The 22,797-nt window shown below is 42.3% G+C and overlaps 1 protein-coding gene across 4 annotated transcripts in view; it reads left to right on the top strand.

Annotated features, from left to right (window-relative positions):
- Sh2d4b (SH2 domain containing 4B) overlaps positions 1-18,659 on the top strand; it is a 91,765-nt gene extending 73,106 nt beyond the window's left edge. For 3 of the 4 annotated variants that reach the window (XM_029541463.1, XM_029541464.1, XM_029541462.1), the window contains 2 exons: positions 8,525-8,745; positions 14,240-14,731. In XM_029541463.1, coding sequence (XP_029397323.1) covers positions 8,525-8,745; positions 14,240-14,332 — 314 coding nt within the window. In that variant the 3' untranslated portion in view covers positions 14,333-14,731. Of the gene's footprint in view, positions 1-8,524; positions 8,746-14,239 lie in introns of all 4 variants that reach the window. The other variant, XM_021203944.2, reaches the window with a different exon arrangement.
- The last annotated feature ends 4,138 nt before the right edge of the window (positions 18,660-22,797 follow it).

The following is a 22,797-nucleotide window of genomic DNA, read 5'->3' as shown; positions in this document are numbered from 1 at the left end:
ATGCCAGATTTTGGACAGTAAGGTCTTACTGGTGGGAGCGTGGAGGTGGTATGGCTTGTTTTCTAACTCAGTATACATCCTTGCTTCTGCTCTATCCCTTTGCCATAGCCAGTGACCCTGGGCAACTCCAAGGAAGGGCTTGTCTCCTGATAGTGGTGCTGTCATTTCTTGATGATGCTCAATAGAGGGCACTGTGGTTATTGAGCTGCTATGAGCTCTAGAGGCCTGCAGGGAGATTCAGGTATCCTCCTTCATTCCCATTAAGGGTCCAGGTAGGCATGGAGGCTGTTTGCTTTGGGATATTACTATAGCTGTGACATCTGAAGTCTATAAAGGAGGACAAGATCAGCTGGGTTTGTGTCTCACTTATGGTAACAGCATCCTATATCCACCATGGTCATAGCCTCCATGAGCCTTCCTTTATGCTCTATGTCTGTGGGTTCTGTATCCATGGATTCACCGAGGATGGAAATTATATATATATACATGCATATATAATTATATAATAATTTGACTCGATATATATTAGATACTATGTGCCATCTAGAGATGACTTAAAGTACCTAATATGGAAGGTTTTTCTAGATTATGTGCAAATCCTGAGTCAGGTTGTATGGATGGATCCTGGATCACCTTCCTCAGATACACGGGGGTCACTGAACTAAATCTCCCAGTGTCTGATAATGAGTCTGTATTTGAAAGACTTCAAAACTGGGTACCATTTCTTCTTGTATATTCTAATTGCTGTCTCCTCTCCACATCATCCCCTTGGTCATACCCAAGTGTGGGTAGCCTTTCCTCAGTCTGTCCCTAGAGCACTGGTCCTGGCTCACCTAGGACTCAGCCGGCCAAGAAGCTTCTATGCACTTCTGGGTTAAGTCTCCTTAGGGAAGGAACTGGTTGTGCTAATCCACCCCATGCTCATACAATCCTCTTGTTTCCTGCATGGAGAATCCACTCTAGTTAGACTGTTCCTCTCCCCTGCCTCTGCCATTCATTTGCTGTGAGACCTTGACAGGTAACTCAGCCTTTTTATGCTTTATTCTTTACCCTGCAAAATGAGGGGTGTGGATGTCTGCCTCAAAAGACCAGTGTGAAGCCTTAGCAGACTAATGCTGGGTACCTCTCAGAACAGCAGTTGGCACAGTGCCAATGTCTCATATATGCCAGTCCAGGGACTGCACTTACTCTCTGCTACTTATTGATAGCCCAAGTCCAGACACATTTCTAGACATGGGGGATAGAGTGGAAGAAAAAGAAAGCCGCTGTTCTATTAGGTCTTAGATTTGTACAAATACGATAATTTTAATATAAACTACCACTGTTGAAACCATACATTTAATGTAAATTACATGATGTGCTGTAGTAGTAGTGCCTACGTTTTTGTTGCTTCTTTCTTCTTCATTTTTTTCTTTTGTGACAGGGCATCATGTAGCTCAGATTGACCTTAAACTCTCTGAAAATGACTTTGAACTTCTAATCCTCCTGCTTCCACTCCCAAGTGCTGGGATTATAAGCTGTGGCTATGCTATCAACTCCAGTTCATGTGGTGCTAAGGATGGAGCCTCCTCATCTGTGCATGCTTGTTAAGCACTCTGTCATTTGGGCTCCACACTCATCCTTTGTTCAGACTTTTAAATTGTTCCTAGAAAGATGTAAACAAATGGAACTCGATTTTCTAACATGCTTTGATTTATTTGGTTTTTGTTTATTCATTCTCTCTCTCTCTCTCTCTCTCTCTCTCTCTCTCTCTCTCTCTCTCTGTATGTGTGTGTGTGTGTGTGTGTGTGTGTGTTTGTGCCCAGGGAAGAGGTCATTGAGTCATTGAGTCCCCCTGGAACTGGAGTTTGAGACCATTGTGAACCAATGGAAATCCATCTTTGATCCTCTGTAGGAGCAGAAAGCACTTGGGACTGCTGGGCCATCTCACTAGCCCTTAACATGAATGTTTTGATAAGCAATCTTACCTTACTCTGGACTCTTACTTACTATTAATGATTAACAAAACTCATATAAACATCTTTCCATGACAGTTTTATATAATGATGTTAGACAATCACATGATATTCTGTAAATTGGCATACTTTTTATGTTTTAGTTGAAACTGATAATTAGCAGGAGTGAGATGGCCAGTGTGTAACAGTACTTGCCAAACCCACTGGTCTAAGTGCCCCAGCCTATGAGTTGGAAAGAGAAAATCAACTACAGTTTGTCCTCTGACTTTCACGTGTGTGCGCCATGGTGCTTTCCTGCACATACATGTAAAAAAAGTGACCATCAATTTTTTTGTATCAGAAAAAGTAGTCATCTCTCTTTGGTATGCATATCTTTCAGTTTAGCTCTTTTACCTTCCAGTGAAAGTTCAATCATTTAGGCTCACACTCTACCTTCTTGCTTTGATGGGTCTCAGTGCTAGACCCCACTAGTGAAAGAGTCTTGGGAGGGAGTCATAGAAAGTTATTCTCTGGGCCTTGTCACCTCTGTTCACTATGCCCACTGAGATGATCCATAGCTGGATAATGATGATCTTTTTTTTTTTTTTTTTTTTTTTTTTTTTTGGCATGGCATGCCTCAGGGGCACTTCTCTACCCTGATCAGACCAAACAACCTGGCCATTTTGGACACTATACAATTCATCATCTTCCATCAATGACTTTTAGCTGAGGCCATTCACCTTCAAGGGTAACTCTGAGGTCACCTTACCCCTTTTTTGATGGTCTCTTAGGAGGCTGAACCTTTGGGAAAACCCTAGCTGCAGAAAGTTGAGGTCATTAACCACCCCTTCCTTCCCTCAACCTCATACCTAACAATTATCAGAAGGAACCAGGCTGCCCCCATGTATTGAGTTACTCAACTTTATCTTTGCTTTTCACTTGCACTCTTTCCTCTCCAGCAAATAGCCATCCTGCCAGGTAAGTTTAATACAGTCTGTTAAAAGAGTTCTTATATATGCACTTTCTTCTAGGGATCCACATGTGCTTGGCTTCAGACCCCCGAGTGATATCAAACTCCAGTATATTAAGTCCATTTTATAACTGTGTAGTATATGCATATCAGTTGTCTATATCCCCACGCATATATTTTCTTAGATGACTTATAGTGCCCAATAAGATATATGCGCTATATACACAGGTGTTATATGATATGGCTTAGAAAATCATGAGAAGTAAAAAGCCTATATGTATTTGGTACAGAGTACATTCCCCTGATACTGTATTTTTTGTTGCAGATCCAGCAGGTATATAGAGGGCAAACTGTGCAAACATGTGGGTGACATATGCATGTGTCACCTTCAGGGAAGAACTTCTGGTCACTTCTTTCCTCTCTTGGTAACATGATTTGACCTTGTTGCTTCTCTGTGACTAACTTTTTATGTAAAATTAATTCTCCTGAACTTTTCCAGGGGAAGTATTTCCAGCTCCACAGAACTTTCTCTTCTGTATGTATGTCGTGTTTACAGACATAGAGGCTGGCTTCTTGAGATGACTGGATTCCTAGTCAGTGTTCTATTGCTGCTAAGAGACACCATGACTACAGCAGCTCTAATAAAGGAAAGTATTTAACTGGGGCTGGCTTACAGTTCAGACTTTTAGTCCATTGCTGTCATGGTGGGAAGCATGGCGGCATGCAGGTAGACACTGAGCTGGAGAGTAACTCAGAGTTATACATCCAGATCCACAGGTGGCAGGAAGAGAGAAACACTGGATTCAGCTTAAGCATTTGAGATCTCAAAGTGCACCCCTAGAGACACACTTTTCCCAACAAGTCCACACGTCCTAGTAGTTCTACTCCCTGGTGACCTAGCATATGTCTGCATCTTGTTGAGTTTTGATTCTGTTCTTAGTGAAGGTGGCCCTGGGTGGTCTCACCTTAACTTCTTGTAGTCATTGAGTCAGCCTCTTGCTTTCTAATCCTTAGAGAACATCCTTAGATCCATCTGTCTGTTTCTGCCCTCCTTCGTAGGCTCTTATGCCAGGAAGGTCTTGTGCTAGGGTTTTGTCCCCATTGTCTGTAATTACAAGTTGTCTATTTGGATGACTATAACAGATATCTGAGTTTGGGTAATCTATAATGAGTATACATTTATTTACTTACCACACTGAGAGCTAGAAAAGAAAGTATAAGGCCAAGTAGAAGTGCCCACCCAGGGCACTGAGGTCAAGAAGAAAGTGTTGAGTGGGCACAGCAACAATCTTGAGGAGTTCTGTGTGCTGTGCAAGTGCAGACTCCTCTCTTCCACCAGGTGGGATCCTGATCCCAAATGCTTTATCTATCATTTCATTTCTTCCATTTGCTGCTAATCTGTTAATTTCTCAGGACTTCGTTCGTTCTGTGATGTAAAAGGAGTCTCAATGTGTTTACTTTTCAGTTAATCTCGTCTTTCATACTTTGCTGAATTCTTTTCCTCATTCATTTTTCTGCTTCCATTATCTTTTGATTTCTGCTACCCCCCTGTCCTGGCTAGTTTTTTGCCAACTTGACACAAGCAGAAGCTCTCAGTTGAGGAAATGATTCCATCAGACTGGCCTGTAAGCAGGTATGTAAAAGGTCCAGCGCTCTGCGGGCGTTGTTCCTCGTAAATAGGTGGTTCTTGGTGATCTAAGAAGGAAGGCTGGGCAAATCACAGGGGCCAAGCCTTTGTTCAGTTTCTGCCTCCAATTCCTGCCTTGAGCTCCTTCCTACCCTGACTTCCCTCAGTGATGTACTGCAACTGGAAACCAATAAAACCTTCCTTCTCAAATTGCTTTTGGTTACAGTGTTTATCAGAAAAACAGAAACTAAAATAGGACACTTCCTCCCTTAAGATCTTTCTTTCCCCCTCTGCAGGAATGGCTCATTTCCAGGTCTGGATTCTATAGATACTTCAGACTAAACACCCATGTATAAAGCTTTGATGCTAGGATCCAACCTTGAGTGGGAAAAACACGTCTGTCTTTCTGACTCTGGGTTACTCTATTTATTTTCCAACCATCCATCTTCCTGCAAATTCCATCATTTCATTTTCCTTTACAGCTGAATAAAATTCCACTGTGTATAGGTACTGAATGTTCATTATATGATATAATTGATCTTAAAAAATTCTTGTCTGTTCTCATGGTGCTGTAATATTAGTTTTGTTTGTTTGTTTGTTTGTTTTTAGACTGACCTACAACATGTACTCACGATTCCTTCTGGAATCTCACATTCTCTGCCAGGGAATAGTTTCCTTTTTTTTCTGAAATATATCCTTTATTAATTAACTCCCTCAAATTACTTTTCTGAGGATGACTTTATTGAACCCATCTCCTTGAAAGATTGTCTTATTAAATGTAGTTGTTTTGCTCTTAGCACACTGACTATATTAATCTAATTTCCTATGACTTCTATGACTGCATCTGAGAAGTTACCCTGTTTGATCTTTATTAGAAATCTGCCTGTTCTCCCTGGTTGACAAAGGGAATATTAAGTATCTCTGTACAGCGTTGACGTATGCCTTTGATGATTTGCAACCACTCAGTTTTAAGAATTGCCTCTATCTGCACGCCCTTCTCTTCTGGCCTTCCTTCCAGGATTAGAATATACAGTTGTCAGACTTTCTGTTTTGTCCTCCATGTCTCTGAACCTCCTGAGATTCTGTCCACTTCCTTAACATTACATTTATGTGAGTGACCCATGAATAGACCTTGTTACTCTTTCAACACATTTTCCTGTTAACACCTTGCAAATATTCCCCTTGCTATTTACACACAATCTACCAAGCTAGCAGGCCACACTTATTGTTCCTCTTCAGTGCCTCAATTCAGTCTACCCTAGCTTCCCTTTTATTGTATTTTCTAGCATTTCTGTCCTTTAGGAGTTAACACAGTGTAGAGCAAAGAACCCTGCACTTGGGGGCCGGAGGAGGACTGAAGACCCAAGTTCAAGTCTGGACTCTACCCTCAACATTTCCATGTCCTTTTGAAGTCTTGAACCTTTGTATTCTCTGTTACAGTCTGTGGATATTAAGATGTTATTGAAGACTAGATGAGATGGACGTCATAGTGTGTCTAGCTAGCGAGTTTCTCATGACCCTTAGTACAATCTTTGGCTGTAATGCCTGAAAATGGAACTGTTTATAAGCAATTCATGATGAGAGAACTAGATACCAATGTCATGACTTAGAAATGTAGTAGTGATGTGTTTGCTAGGGTAGGAAGACCCTAACATATTCACAGCCTTGTTTTAGAATCATTTCTGTTTTTGTAACAGAATGCCTGAATAAGATATAATTTAGGGGATAAAATATTTATTTGGCTTATAGTTCTAGGTTACAGTCCATCACTGTGGGGTAAATCAGGGCCATGACCTTGAAGCTGCTGGTCACATTATTTCTACAGTTCAGAGCAGAAAAAAAGTAAAAGTTTGCATGCTTAGTGCTCAGCTAGGTTTCTGTACTTTTATACAGCCCAGGACCCCAAACTAGGAAATGGCACTATCCACTATTCTGGCGTGTCTTCTCGTTATAAAGTTAAAGCATTCAAGACAGTTTTGTATAGATATGCATACAGGCCAGACTTACCTAGATAGTCTTTTGGGATTTTACATTGTGTCAAGCTGACAGTTAAAAGTATCACAACTCCGGAGCCTGACCAATACAGATGCAGATTCTCACAGCCAACCATTGGACTGAGCACAGGGACCCCAGTCGAGGAGTTAGGGGAAGGACTGGAGGAACTGAAGGGGTTTGCAACCCCACAGGAAGAACAACAATATCAACCAACCAGACCCCCCCCCCCAGAGCTCCCAGGGACTAAACCACCAACCAAAGAGTACACATGGAGGGACCCATGGCTCCAGCCAAGTATGTAGCAGAGGATGGCCTTTTCTGGCATCAATGGGAGGGAAGGCCCTTGGTCCTGTGGAGGCTTGATGCCCCGGCTTAGGGGAATGCTAGGGAGGTGAGGTGGGAGTGGGTGGAGGGGGTGGGGTAGTACCCTCATAGAAGCAGGGGGAGGGGGAGATGGGGGTCCATGGAGGGGAAACGGGGAAGGGGGATAACATTTGAAAAGTAAAAAAATAAAATAACCAATTTAAAAAAACCCTATCACAACTGATTTTTCTGTGCTTCTGAGATATCTCTCTAGTCCATCTCTACATGGCACAATGTTCTTTCTTTAGTTATTCTGTTGCTATGAGACCTTCCTTCTCCTACTCCTCTATCTCCTGGACTATCCACTTACTTTTCCTAGTTGGGGAGAGCTAGCCATCTTGGCTGCTAATTGTTCGTGGTCCTGGGAGAGGACGTGAGCAGTAGCCCTCAAGCATGCTGACTATCTTTAACAGCAGCATTTGGTAGTGTGGGTGCGTTGTCCCCTGCCTCAGGCATAAGGAACTTAAAGGGTGTATACATTTTCAAGTGGTCCAGTAGGTGTGCAGAGGGGGGGTTGTTACAATTCATTGCTCTTCTAAAACAGTAGAACATGACAAGACTCATTACTAGGACCAAAACCAACTAACCAACCAAAAACATTTGAAACTTTTTATTGGAGTTGAAAACTACAGTAGGTCTGGGCTTAGTCACGTAAATATCAAAGGGCACGGGAGAAGTTAAGATTTTGGCAGAGGATCCCTTGGTGGGGCAAGTATTGGAGAATGAATATACTTTGTCTGGTTCCCTCTCTCCTCCTTATTCCCCTGCTCTTCAGAGTTTGACTTGGCCAATACTTGCCTTCTCCCCGTCATGTGGATGAAGGCAGCTTCATCAAAGCACGTCTAGGGGTTGCTGCCAGTGCGTATGTAACTCCAAAGAAGACCTGACTTCTAGACTCTCATGGTACCACATGGCATAGGCTAAAGTACCTTAGAAGGTTCTAGTTCTTGTGTGAAATGGAGTTTTATTATTCTACCTACCAAGAAAACATGTGCTCAGTGTGCATAGACATTTGGAGGAATCTCTGATCATATACAAGGTCTTCTTGTGCCTCAGAACAGCTATGAAGAAAATTATAAACATACTCCAGGCATTATGATTGTGCATTATTTTAGAGTGAGCTTTGTTGCTGACGGTTTTGTGTTTCAATGTCACAAGGTTGGACCCTCCTGCCGTAGGGGAAAACACCGTTTGGGTTTCATCTACTAAACCCAGTCAATTCGGCATGGTCCTCCATCATTCTGGCTAGTCATTAACTCTGGGCTTTAAGGCTCTCTAGTATTTGTAATCAATAGATGCTATAATTCTAGTTCATTAGTAATTCCTTGCTTACCCAATTAATCCAAATTAGTGTGATTTAATTTGGCTAAGAGCATGCTTCACTCTGGTCCCCGTAGAAATTCTATCCCCAGCCTCATTGCTGGTTGTTCTGGGTCAGTAGACTTTTACAGAAGCAGCAACCAGCTAATTCCCAAAGGCCCCTTTCCTCCTTCCCACACCCTGGAAAACATGGTTGGTCTGTGAAATGAGCCAGAGAGAAAGGGGCAGTCGCTGGTTTGGCAGTGAAGGAGAAGAAGATGCAGAACCTTCCATGGCTTTTTAATTTTTACTTCTCATTTTCTTCTTCTGAATTAGGAATTATTAGCCGAGAGAGTGCAGAAGACCTTTTGGAGAATATGACTGAGGGAGCATTTCTGGTCCGGGTCAGTGAGAAGATCTGGGGTTATACCCTGTCCTACCGTCTGCAGAGAGGCTTCAAACACTTCCTTGTGGATGCTTCTGGAGACTTCTACAGCTTTCTGGGAGTGGACCCTAATCGCCATGCCACCCTAACAGATCTCATTGATTTCCACAAGGTAACTCTCTTTGAAGGGTTAGTTGGGCATGGAATTGGCAGGAACTTTGGTTGAAGAAAGCCTGGAGCAAGTGCAGCGGGTATAGGCTCCAGGCTAAGGCCGTAGAGTCTCAGAACTACGGCATATTGGGATAGAAGAGACCTCTGACTGTCCAGGGCAGCTCTGGGGCTCCTGGTCTTCCCCTGTCTTGTGCCTTAACTGGCACTTTGCACCTGTAATCCCACTCTCAGGCTTCTCTTCTCTGACTATCTGAGGGCTGTCTGTTGTTAGCACAAGGTGATGACAGCCGGCTCTCTGTCCAAGCCCTTCTCTTAGTCTCAGGAACACCCTCTGAACTACTCCTATCCAGGGCAGCTTTGAAGCTAGCTGGAGTGCAGGAAGCAGTCATGTGGCCGTAGCAACTTATCTCCACAGTAGAGTCACCACTGTTCCTGTCTGAATTTGTTTTTATCCTTGGAGCATGTCTGTCCTTGGACATGTCACTTAGTCCTACTGAGCCTCAGCAGCCCCTGCATTTGTTGCCATTACAATAGAGCACATCATATTGGAAAATTTATAAGGAAAAGAAATCCCGTTTTCATACCTTTAGAGTGTGAGAAGTCCAAGATGGAGGGACTGTCTCTCAAGGAGGGTTTTCTTACTACACTGTCTCCTGGCAGAATATGGAAGAGCAAAGCAGGGCGAGAGACCAAGAGAGTGGGCAAGTGAAAGAGGGGGCCACATCTGGATCTGTGGACATGGCTCAGTGGGTACAGTATTGCTGTATGAGCATGAGACCTGAGCTCAGATCCCCAATACCCACATGAAAGCCAGTCATGGCGGCATACATGTCCTGTACTGCAGAGCTGGGTTTGGGAGTGTGATAACAGAGACATGGAGATCCTGAGGGCTCATTGGCCAGTCAGTGTAGCCAAAATGGCAAGGTCCAGGTTCAGAGGAGAGACTCTGTCTCAAAAAACTAAGCAGGAGAGTGACATCTGTCCTCTACATAAGTAAGCTTGCTTCTGTGCATACACACACATGTATGCATCTCTCTCTCTCCTCTCCCTCTCCCTCTCTCCCTCGCTGTCCCTCCCTCCCTCTCTCCCTCCCTCCCTCCCTCCATACCCCCTCCCTCCCCCCCCCCCCCCCCCCCCCCCCCCCCCCCCCCCCCCCCCCCCCCCCCCTCCCCCCCTCCCCTCCCTCCCTTCCCCCCTCCCTCTCTCACCCACAGGCCAACAAGAAGCCTATTCTTGAGACAATGGAATTTTTCCCCCTCAACTTCAGAATGCCTAGTTTTCCATATTTTAAAAAAAATTTTTATTAGATATTTTCTTCATTTACAATTCAAATGCTATCCCAAAAGTCTCTTATACCCTCCCTCCACCCTTCACTCCAACCTACCCACTCCTGCTTCCTGACCCTGGTAGTCCCCTGTATTGGGGCATATAATCTTTGCAAGACCAAGGACCTCTCCTCTAAATGATGGCCGACTAGGCCATCTTCTGCTACATATGCAGCTAGAGACACAAACTCTGGGGGTCCTGGTTAGTTCATATTGCTGTTCCTCCTATAGGGGTACAGACCCCTTCAGCTCCTTGGGTACTTTTTCTAGCTCCTCCATTGGAGACCCTGTGTTCCATCCAATAGATGACTGTGAGCATCCACTTCTGTATTTGCCAGGCACTGGCATAGCTTCACACGAGACAGCTATATCAGGGTCTTTTTGGCAAAATCTTGCTGGCATATGCAACAGTGTCTGCGTTTGGTGGTTGATTATGGTATGGATCCCTGGATGGGGCAGTCTCTGCTTGATCCACTTATGAAGGCAGAGCCCTCATGAGCTGCTTACCTCTTCTGGGACCTATCCTTTAAAACCATTAAATTGCAATTTTGTCTGGAACACACTCCAGCCATAACATTGAGCAGATGAATACACAGAGTGCTTATTTGAGGTCTTGTGGACTTTAACAATATTGTATTCATAATTGCACCCTGTGATCCTGTGCCCAGTACTCTGCCATTTGTCCCATCGTTGACTCACATGCTAACTTGCAAATGTCTCACATATGTCATAGGGAGAAGCAGCTTTCGTTTTAATACAGTTGTCACAACTACAAGAATAATTGTACCTCAGCAACAAGAAGGGAAGGTCTGAGGGATTCTGGGATAATGTTATGGGAATTCCAGATCCAGTATCTAATTGAGTCTCACAGGTGTAGAAGGTGTCATAGAATTGCTTGCACTAGGATTTTGCTGTATCAGGGTCTTTTGGATTCTATATTGCTTTCTTTATTTTATCCATCCACAGAAGGCCCCAGGCTTTGTGAATGGAGCACATAGAAAATCACCTGTGTAGATAGGCATGTTGGGAAACATCTGTAATCCCAGCACTTGGATATTGAGGCAGGAGACTCACTAGCTTAAGGACAGCTTGGGTTACATGGCTATAAACAACAACAATGAAACCTCTGACCAACTTAAACAACAATAATACCACTACCACCACCACCACCACCACCACTACCACCCCCCCCCCCCCGCCATCCAATAGCAGAGTTAGAGCAAAAGAGAAGAAAGGACAGAAGAGAACTGTTCATTCCCAGAAGCCCCAGCTCAGAGCACCGCTATGGATCTAGACTAGGTGAGGGTGGATTCCTTTTTGTTTGGGGAAGGGCCTTCTAACAGCCAGAGGAAGGCGGAAGAAGAAAGGAGGAAGGAAGGGAGAGTGTGGAGTCTGGTAGCATTGTTCTGGACCAAGCATGCATGCCCTCATCACCATGGTGACACCTGTGCTATGAAAGCACAGTAACCTTGTTCACAGGCTAGGTCACCAAGACCAGGGAGGCCAAGTTCCAATGGCTGGTGCCAGATGTAGTCAGGAGCTAAGCCCCTCGCAGCCTTCCTCCGCAGCAGCCTTCCTCCGAAGCTCCTACTTCCTTCTGAGCCCCAGTGCTTGTTTTACTTGTTCAAAATAAGCTACCTCAGCAGCTATGGTTCCTTGTGTCCACCAGTATTTCAATCAGAGGGTCAGTGCCCATTTCTCAGGTCAAGTTCTACACAGGAAGACCACACCACACACCTCTGCAGGTCTTTATTCATTCCAAATTTAAAATTTGGAGATCAACAAGTTCACTTCAAGCCCTACACAAAGATATCATTTATGCCCACATGGAGGTCTGGCGATCAGTTTTGATAAATTAAAATTTAATTATACCATTAATTCATGATTATATTAGTCATGTCAGCTTCACTGATTTTAATCCCCTGATTGCGTCTTCCACCTTGAGTTAGTAGTGTGCCATGTGTTATTTGCTAGTCAGTAATACACAGTTTTAGAAAATACATAGTTTTCTGATTTTTATATTGTATAACCCAACAATTTAACCTTCAAGCTGTATTTAATTAAACTGTAGAAGGTAGTATTTAAAGGCATGGTCCCTGATACCAGAATGTTGGGTTTAAATCCAAACTTCATTATTATGCATGGCTTGTGGTCACTGCTCAAGATTTTGTGACTCAGTTTCCTTATTCAGCTGGGTAGGTCAGTGTCTTAGTCAGGGTTTCTATTCCTGCACAAAAATCATGACCAAGAAGCAAGTTGGGGGGGGGAAGGGTTTATTCAGCTTACACTTTCCACATTGCTGTTGATCACCAAAGGAAGTCAGGACTGGAACTCAAGCAGGTCAGGAAGCAGGAGCTGATGCAGAGGCCATGGAGGGATGTTACTTACTGGCTTGCTTCCCCTGGCTTGCTCAGCTTGCTTTCTTATAGAACCCAAGACTACCAGCCCAGGGATGGTCCCACCCACAAGGGGCTCTCCCCCTTGATCACTAATTGAGAAAATGCCTTGCACTGGGTCTCATGGAGGCACTTCCCAAACTGAAGCTCCTTTCTCTGTGATAACTCCAGCCTGTGTCAAGTTGACGCACTAAACCAGCCAGTACAGTCAGTGACATCCCTGTGAGGTTTCAAGGAGGCATCACTGTATAGAGTGCATTTTAAAATCAGCAGCAGGTATACCACCTGTTATTAAAATGTGGTTAGGAGGGTTGGGACCTAACATCAGTTATTAGAGTGCTTGCTTAGCACATAGCCCTGGGTTTGAATCTCAGCATGACATAGACTGGGTGTATAGGTGGAGAGGTAAGCCTGTAATCTCAGAATTCAAGAAGGGGGAGAAATTTGGGTCAAATGTTCAAGGTCATCTTTAGCTACATAGTGAGTTTAAGGCCAGTCTGCATGTATAAGAACCTGTCTCAAAAATTTGCCTGGCAGATATTTCCACACTAGTATATATACCAGGACTCCCTGGTACGGGTGTAGGGTTCAGCTTAATTACTCATTCTCTTCTTGTTCCCATCCTTCCACCTTCTGCTTCATGATCAAGAACAGGGTTTTAGAGACTTCTGTACTACGTATATGTTACTTTGTCACTGTGCATACATATGGAGTATTTTCCAGGATCGACTCCTTGAACTGAAATTGCTGGAAAGAAAAGTGTGCACATTCTAATTGCAGAAGGCCTGCCAGATTGCCCTCCAAAAACATGGAATCAATTCATGTTCCTGCCAGAACTATGTGAGGGCTGTTTCCTCTGTCAAATGGCAGATGCAATAGCTCGCTATGGTGTAGCTTGCATTTTTCTCCTGGCCTCTGCTGCTGAGGTGTCTTTTCATATATTTAATAGCTACTTCCAGTTAGTCACCTGTAAATTGTCTCTTTTTATTCACAGTCCATTTTTCTATTTTTAGGTATCTTTTTTTTGATGTTACAATTTCTGTATCTACAAAATTGCTTTTTAGTTCTGTCTATTCTGCTGAAAATATTTTTAATTTAAACAATCATATTTTTCAATTGCATGCTCATTTTTTCTTATAAGAGCATATTCTTGTTTCATGGATGACTTATTCTGTTGAGAAAGATAATGTAGATCTCTTAAAGCTTCTTTTTGTTTCCTTTATAAGTTTGGTATTTTCTTAGAAATCTTTTGGACTACTGAGTTTTGAATCTTTCTGTTATAGTGGAGGTGGTCTTTAAATACCTCAATAATGAAACAGTCTTCCAACATTCAATCTCAAATTTATTCATGCATAGACAACTTATGTTTCCCAAATTCAGTGTCTGCTGCTGTAGGCTTGGGGTCAAGAAAGAGTAGCTCTCTGAGGGGTATGACAATGTCTGTGCTTTCTGTCTCTTCAGTTTTACCAGCAACAGGGGCAAACGTTTATTTAAGAGTTGTGTCCCTAATGTGTTCCCAGTTTCCGCTTCTTCTTAGACAATCTATTTTTTTCCACATTTTACTTGGTGGCCTTCCTTCTTATTTTCTCATACTGTACAGATGCATTTCTTTTTAAAAGGAGGTTACCCTTTTATTTCTAGACAGTTGAGTGAGGGGAGGTAGATGCATGGCCTTAGTCTTTCTCTCTCTAACCATTCTCTACCTGACTCCCCATGAATGTTTATATCTCTTCTTGATCGAAATTGTATTTCTTTTCTTCTCTTTTCCCTTTAGGAGGAAATCATCACTGTTTCAGGGGGAGAGTTGCTACAGGAACCCTGCGGACAGAGGGATAGCCCACCAGATTATCACCTGTTGTTTGAATGATTTTTCCCCCTCCTCTTTGGACTCCTTTGAGTATCCTGATTTTGAACTGAGCTTAAGAATATCCCAACTCAAAACCTCATGACATTCTGGAAGATTCACCATTCTTCAGATGAACAATTATATTAGTAAGCCTCCAGAATGTGACCTGTGAAATGTGACTGCATTTGTGAGACTTCCCATTCCAAAGTTCAAGACAGAAACCTTGAATAATGATGCTCCTGGAGGCCTGTCTGTCATGGCTGTGCTAAGCTGAATTCCTAGAGTGAATGGGTCATGTTTTAGTAACCCAAAGCAATTCCAGTGCCGAACGTTTCACTTATTGTAGGGCCAGCACTCAATAAGAATTTGTTGAGTGAATGCTCTCCTAAAAAAACTCCCAACACTGATGGTTTCTAGCAAATTATTTTGTATATCACTTCATAAAGTCACAGAGATAGCAGAAGCAGGCTTGTGACTAACTTACATGGAAGACACACCTGTTTTATCTTTCCTAGTGTTCCCGAACTTTTTGATATTTTCATGGGCATTGCCCAAGGTTGCTATGTTTGACTTTCAGTACGGGAGATTGGTGTTGTGCTGGCTGCTTCGTTTGACTGCTTCTACCTTCTCTTCTGTCTCGTCTTACATGTGGCTCTGGTTTTGCAAATTGAGGTAATGATGTCATGTGAATGTGCAGAATATCTGGAATGGATTATAAACCCAAGGATCGTGTTTAGATACTTGATGAGGCAGGTCTTTGCTCTCTAGAATGTTCTCTGTGTGCTCTCTACTTACAGGCTTAGCTATGTTTCAATTTTAATTCTTCCACCTCCTTAATTTAAACATGTTCTTCTTAATTAATGAGAATAACCTCCCTGTAACTCAGTAACCCTCAAGGGTGGAGTCTATCTTAGGGTTTTATTGCTGCAGAGACACCATGAACACAGCAACTCCTAAAGTGAAATATTTCATTGGGACTGGCTTATAGCTTCAGAGGTTCAGTCAGTTGTCATTATGATGGGAAGCATGGCAGCTTGCAAGCAGACATGGTTCAGGAGAAGGAGATAAGAGTTCTTTCTATATCTTGATCTGAAGGCAACTGGGAGAGAGACTGCCTTCTAAGCAGCTAGGTGGATCTGAATGCCTACCCCTCCAGGTAGGCACTTCCTTCCAACAAGACCATACCTCCTAATAATGGGCCAAGCATATTCAAACCACCACAGTATCTAATGCAAGCATAATCATGTTGTTTCCTTAAGGAGATGACAGATGTTGCAGCAAAATTGCAGGTTCTGAAATCTGGAAGGCTTCAGTTCCAGTCCATACTCTGACACTTGGTGACATTATAATCCTTGCAGAACTGGGTTATATATAAAAGGATATATGGACTCTGGAAACACAAGAAAACTGTTTTATCTGCCTTGAGAGTTGTGTAGTAAGAAGAATCAGGTATCTTTATTCTCCACTCAACCTCTTGGCTCTTCTGTTTCCTATATCCTTGGCCACTTGTGACATCATCCACCATCATGGCTATTGTTACAGCCAGTTTTATGTGGACGACTCTGTTTCCTTCATTGATCATATTCTTCTGCCTCATGTGTACATATGACAATGGGACTTTGCCACACATGATTCTTTGGGATCAGTTATTTTTATCTTTTAAACTGACTTTTCTTTATTTTTGAGAATTTCATACATCTATACAATGAAAATTGATATTTACTGTTCCCCTTCCCTATTTTATTCCCCAGATCTACCCCAGTATACTCTCAACATCATGTATTCATAAAAAGTAACTCATAGGTACAAGTAATTTTACCATATGAGCATGAGTGTGATCTTTCTCTGAGCACTATAAAAATCTTACTAGGGGCCACATCTCCAAAGGAGAGTGACTCTGTTCTTCTCAGAAGATACCAATTGCCAATAGCTCTTCAGTAAGTGGTAGGACCACAAAACATTTTTATAGTTAGTTTCTTCTGTTAGAGTCCTAATAAGACTTACATGCAGCATCTGGTATGCCCTCAAGTCTCTGGTAACACCCTCCTCTACTTGACCCCGAACTAGTTTTATAAATTAGAGTTCTGTAAGATGACCTGTGTTCTGGACTTGCCTTATTGTTTCCTGTTGTTATTTCTGTATTGTCTCTATTTCATATTTCCTGGCTTGATTGAGATTGAATTTGAGGGCAAGAAAATGTTCTTAGGACATCATATCACCAGGATCCTTGTCACCTATTGCCTCAAATTTTCTAGACTTGTCAGTGGGCTCAGAATATCTCAACCTGAGTACCCCAGTTGTCCTTCTTGACCCTTCTCTTTTGTTTTTGCTTTTTGAGATAGAGTCTTGTTGCAGGAAATATTAAAAAGAACGGCCTTGTTCCTGCCCTTGTACCAGCAACTCACTACCCCAGCGGCCTGGCCGGCCATGCACTGGTAGACAATGGCTGACCTGTTTTTATCTCTCGGAGACTCTGACTCAGTGCTCTCTGCCCAGCTTGCTAAGTTTCCATTGGTGCGTTGTTGCTATGCCAACCCTGTGTTTCAAATCCCCTATGGCCTTTGTGGTGCACCTCAGGCAAATCCACACTTTGCCACTGTACCTTTCTCTCTTGAACCCAGATGAGCCACCAGGTGAAGGAAAACACAACACAAACTTAGTTCAGAAACTCAAGCATTGTGTGCTGCAACTAAAATCCTAACCTTGTAAACCTTATTAAGTCTAAATCCTCTGGTGGTGAAACCTGACAGATCCGCCTTCGAAACCAGGAGACATTTGCAGCTACAACTTGTCCTCATGCTATCCCCATCCAAAAGGCCCTAACTCTCCTTCTTCCTCGCTTCCTCCGTGCAACCCAGAAGTCCCACCTACTCACTCAGTGATTGGCTCCTTTATTAATTAGGGGACTGGTTCACAAGAAGTCACCTGGGTATGGGACTCACTCTTAGTCTGCAGCCCCTCCCAGGAGAGTAGACTTAGCATGCACCAGGCCCATCCACAACAGGGTCTCATAATGCAGGGTAACCTTAAATTTACTACATTGAACTTTGATCTTCCTGTCTCTACTTCCTATGTCCTGGGATATATGTGAGTATCACTATGCTTGGCTTCCCTTTTGTTCCCCCTGCCCCCCTTTCAGCAAAAAATGTTACCCTATATTTCTCCCCTGTTGCTACAGTGAACCCTAGGTCAATGGGACGCTCATGTTGGTCAATAACTTCTTCCTTCATCCTCCTGGATGAATGACAGCTCTTGATGTGGCCTCTTAGAAGACAGTCATGCCAGATGGCATAGCCAGATCTACCAACACCTCTGTTGCCACTCATTCTCTGTCTTTTCCCTCTCTGGAAAGTTCTTCTGGGATGCTACTCTGGAGCTTAGTGGCTATCTTAGTTAGTCTTTACCTCTTGGGAACTCAAAGTAAGTGCCTTCTATACACATATGTATTCTGACCTTTTGTAACTTGAGTCAGGGTCTTCCCACGTAGCTCAGGCTGTCTTGGAAATCATTAGCTTAAGTTTGGTTCTCAATTCATGATCTTCATGTGTTAGTTTCCTGAATGCTAGGATGACAGGTATGTGTCATCACAACTGGCCCCAATACATTAGATAATAACGGTATCAGTTATGTATCAGTTCTGTAGCTTTCCCCGTCAGCCAGCATCACTGCATGAGTGAGATGATGTGATGATGGAGGGATTCTGCTTTCTGAGCTTTATGAACACTCAAGCCATAGCCAAATTCTGTTCTACACCAGTTCTACCAGGTCTTAGAAGACCTACTCTTGTTCTGATTTTGCTCTGTGTCAGCCATGTGAATTTGTTCAGGCCACTCAATCTCACTAAACCTCTGTATAACTGGGGATAGGAATTCTTTTTGTTTTTAATGTGGTCATCATTAGCTTCTTCTGGCTGATCAATTGAGTGACAAATAGGGAATCTCTGTCCAAATGAAAGACCTTGCTATCCATAGCTGCACAGTGGCAGCTTCTTGCCAAGCAGTGCTGTGTCAAGCGATTCCACAAGATGATTTCCCACACACTGGAAGAAAGTTCCAAACAACCTCTTTGAAAGGAGTCCAAGATGGGTTGAAAAAACTGACTTCCTGGAAGGTTGTTCCTGCTGCCTGCTAATTAATATGTGAGAGATAACAGCTGAGTTTTCCATCCCTAACTCATTTATTTCATTTTATTTGGGGCCTGCACTTTTTGTACGTCTCATATATTTTGGGTTTTACCTGGCTTTCAAATAAATTCCTTGTAAGTTGTCCTGCAAATGAAATTACTGTCTGGAAAACTGCAATTTCATCTTGAGAGTTTTATTATGCTAATAAATGTCAGAATTCTCAAATAAAGGAATGGCCTCCTTTTCTTCCCCCCTCCGAGCCTTACAAATATAATGAAAAATAGTCAGTCAGCTCCAAGACTCAGCAGAAGGAAAATTTATAATCTATAACTAGAAAGAGAAGCTGTAAAAAACAGCATGCATCTTAATGGAAGATAAATTTCAGGGAATTAAAGGGCAAATTGGGGTGCAGATTCTTGAAGATTCCTGCATGGCAGGTATTCTTAGGGGCCACTTAAGGGGTCAGGAGCTAAAAAAGAGGCTAGGGAGAGTAATTCTTTAGAAGGATATGTGACAGTGATAGCCTGGGGCCTTGGGGACTTTCAGACCATGGTCACTTAGACCTGTTGCTTTGTGCTTTGGATGGCACAGTACTGAGTGGCAGAAAAAAAAAAATGTGGCAGAGGCTTCTTTAACTCAGGGCAGCTAGGCAACAGGGAGTGGAGAGTGGCCAGGAAAGCCAGTAATTCCCTCAAAGGCACACCTGTCCTCTTTCCACTAGGCTCTTCTCTTAAAGGGTTTGCCCTTTTCCAGTAGTGTGCAGGCTAAGGACCAAGTCTTTAATTTGTAGGCCTCTGGGGGCAATTTCCAAACCACAGTGCTTTGAAAGGATCCTAATCCTACAATTTATGCTTCAAAGAAACCTAAGCAAATGCATTAAATTTTGTAATAGTCTCTCCATCTGAATGTTGGGTTGTAGCTCAGGTCTAATGTTCACAAAGGGGATCATTTTTCTTGTTCAAGGATGCTAATCAAAGGTAAGCAAGTAGTACCATGACTGTGTAGACCCTTTACTTAGTTATAGAATAACTTAGGGCACAGGTAACTGTGCTTTGTGTATTTTGTCTTCCAGTCTGTGAGGTCCTGTGTGTGTGTGGGGGGGGAGTCAGGAAATGTCATGTGTGTACGTGGTATATTCTAGGGTACCTTGAACAGTCAGTGAGGAATTCAATATTTTTAATGGACTAGCCCAAACAGGCTATACAGATTTCAAAGACCTACTTTAAGCTTAAGGGGCCCGATGATGGAAAACTCCAGGTTGGGAATGTTCGCTGCCTCGGATTAAAAAACCCCAAAGTGATTGCTTTATGCTTGTAGGACAAACAGTAATCAAGCAAACAGGTGAGATGTGAGTCAAAAGCAGTTTTGTTAACAAGTCAAGATGGGGAAACTGAGTGTTGAGACAGAATTCATCTCTTGGGAGTACGGCTGGTGTGGTGTCCTAGCATGCACTAGGGACTGGAGCCCATGCTAACCAGCTCATCCACACTGCTGTTTTCCATGGGACCTCAGGAGCCAACAGGAACATCACATGGCTCTTTAAAGAATTGAGGTAAAATGTATTTGTATTTACTACTCACATCTCCTGTGTTATACAGAGGGCAGAACAGGACACTGGGTATCTCTCTCTATAGCTGTCTGCCCTATACAGGCCACTGATTGAAACAGAAGAACACTGGTTTTGCTAAGTTGACCGTCCATTGAGCTCTCAGGATTTACCTGCCTCCAACTCTCAATGTTGGGGCTATAGACATGTAGAGCCATGCCTGACTTTCTAGGTGAATTCTATGGATATAAACTCACCTTATCCTTGTAAGCAAGTACTTTCTCCCATTGAGCCATGCCCACAGTCTTATCATTTACCCCATTTCAGTGGCATTAAGTGCATTCATATTGAGACTGTCAACAGTATTCTAGAACTGTATTCATTTTGCAAAATCGAAACTCGGAAGGTATTGAACAATCAACTGAGTCACCTACCTTCTCTCTGAGCCTCCCCCAGCCCTTGGCACCTGCCATTCTGCTTCTTGTCTTTACAAGTTTGTGATTGTAGGTAGAATCATGCAGTGTTTGTATTTTCCCGAGTGTCACATTTCAGTTAGCATTTATACCTTTAAGGGTCATTCATGTTGTAGATGAATCATAAAATCAGAATTTTTTTTAGGTATACAACATCCCATCTGATGCATACAGCTTATTTTATTTACCCATTTGCCTGTCAATGGCCATGTGGGCTGCTTCCATATTTTGGTTAATGTGGAGAACACTAACTTGAACATAAGTATGGATTTTTTAATACTTGTTACAATATTGTTAATTTTTTTCATACTGTGTGTTTTTATTACTTCCCTTTTCCTGTCTTCTAAATTCTCCCCACCTTGATGACAATGCAGCTTCATATTTTCTCCTCCTCCCCCTCTTTCTTTTTCAAAAACCACTGATAACATATCAAAAAATAAATGTTAACATATACACAAATCAAAAAGGCAAAAAATAAAAATAAAAATAAAGCACACAAAAAATCATGGGGTCTTTTTGTATTGGCCAACTACTCTTGGGCATGGGAGTGCCCTAGAGTGTGGCTGATATACACAATGAAACTTCATAAACGAATACTGATTTCCCTTTGCCAATCTGTACCAGTTGTGAATATCTTCTTGGTTGGGGCAGGGTGTCTTTTTGTCCACTTCTCAGTGCTTGTCTTGATTGTTCTAACAGATTGTGGCCACTTTATACTGAGTACATCCTGAGTACATGTTAATTCTAGTTCCTGAGTCTGGGGAAAGAGTGTGAAAGAACTGGTAATGGCGCCAGTCTTTAAGCTCTCAAAACCTGTCTCCAGGGACATAGTTCCTCAAGCAAGACCACAGTCTCTAAGCATCTCCAAACAGTGTAGGAACTGTAATCAAGGGATCAGATAGACAGCCAATGTTATGGAGAACTTCTTAATCAAACTGCTACATTTAGAATTTCTTATATATTTGTTAGCCACTCTTAAGTACTTTCTTTTGAGAATCATCTTAATCACTTGTACATGCAATAAATCAGATTTACTTTTTTGTGGTTGTGTCTTTTTTTTTTCTGTTCTAGTTATTTACTCCATTGGTGAGTTGGTTGCTATTGTCTTTCTGAATTTTGTCTCTTCATCCTGTTTGTTTTCTTCACTCAAGAAGCATCTTAGTTTGACACAATCCTGTTTGTGTAGCTTTGCTTTTGTTGCCTAGACTATTGATGTTGAAAACTCATTGTTTATGTTGGTATCCTAAAAAGGTTCCCCTATGTCATCACCATGGAAATGCAAGTCAAAATCATGATGAGATATGAACCCACTCCAGTCAGAATGGTTACTTGCCTCAAGGTGAAAAGTCAGAGATATTGAAAAGGGTGCAGAGGAAGGGGTCCCCTTATAGCTGGTGGAAGTACACCTACCCATTCTTCCCTTTTATGTTGCTGATGACTGTACCTGGGGTCCAGCATGCTAAGCATGTCCTTTACTACTATGCTGTCTCCCTAACCCTTAGCATTACCAAGCAGAGATTCTTTAAAAAAGCAAAAGCACAATATCTGTATGATCCAGATAACCCACTTCTGGATATACAACCAAAATAATGATTAATATGCCAAAGATAACTTTATACCATGGCCAATAGCCATGATATGCAATTAACTGAGTTATCTACCAGAGGTCATTTTTATCAAGTGAAACAAGGCAAGCACAAACAGATAACACACGTTTTCACTAATATTCATAGCTAAAGCTACTAAGAAAGTAGGAAAGAGATTACTAGAATCTGGGAAGGGTGAGGAAGAGGGAATTAACAAGAGGTTGGATTATCTGGTTGTGGTGGTGTACATCTTTAATCGGAGTGAGGCAAAGTCAGGTGGCTTTCTGTGAGTTCAAGTGAGGCCAGCCTGGTCTACATAGCAAGTTGAGGACAGCCAGGGCTCTGTTGCACAGAGAAATCTTGTCCCAAAAAACCAAAAACCAAAAACAAACAAACAATAAAACAAAATAAAAACCATAAAAACCCAAACAAACAAACAAAACAAAATAAAACAAAACAAAAACAAGGTTGGATTATGAGCACCAAAATATAGTCTAGACATGTAATATTTTACAGCATAGCAGGGTGACCACAGTTTATAAAGACTTAAATATTTAATGAACAATTAGAAGAGAGGCCATTTGAGGCTGCAAATAAAAAGGGATACTAAATGTCTGAGACAGAAATTATAATTATCCTCCTTTGCATATGCCTCACATACACACTTACCGAATTTTACTGCAGCCCATACATATGTTCACTATATCAGTTAACATAAAATTAAAAACCTCATATTGAGCAGCGTTGTGTGGCTCTTG

This window comes from Mus pahari, chromosome 8, assembly GCF_900095145.1.
Source record: "Mus pahari chromosome 8, PAHARI_EIJ_v1.1, whole genome shotgun sequence".
In the NCBI taxonomy this organism is placed as follows: Eukaryota; Metazoa; Chordata; class Mammalia; order Rodentia; family Muridae; genus Mus; species Mus pahari.
This window is presented reverse-complemented; position numbering and strand designations above follow the sequence as displayed.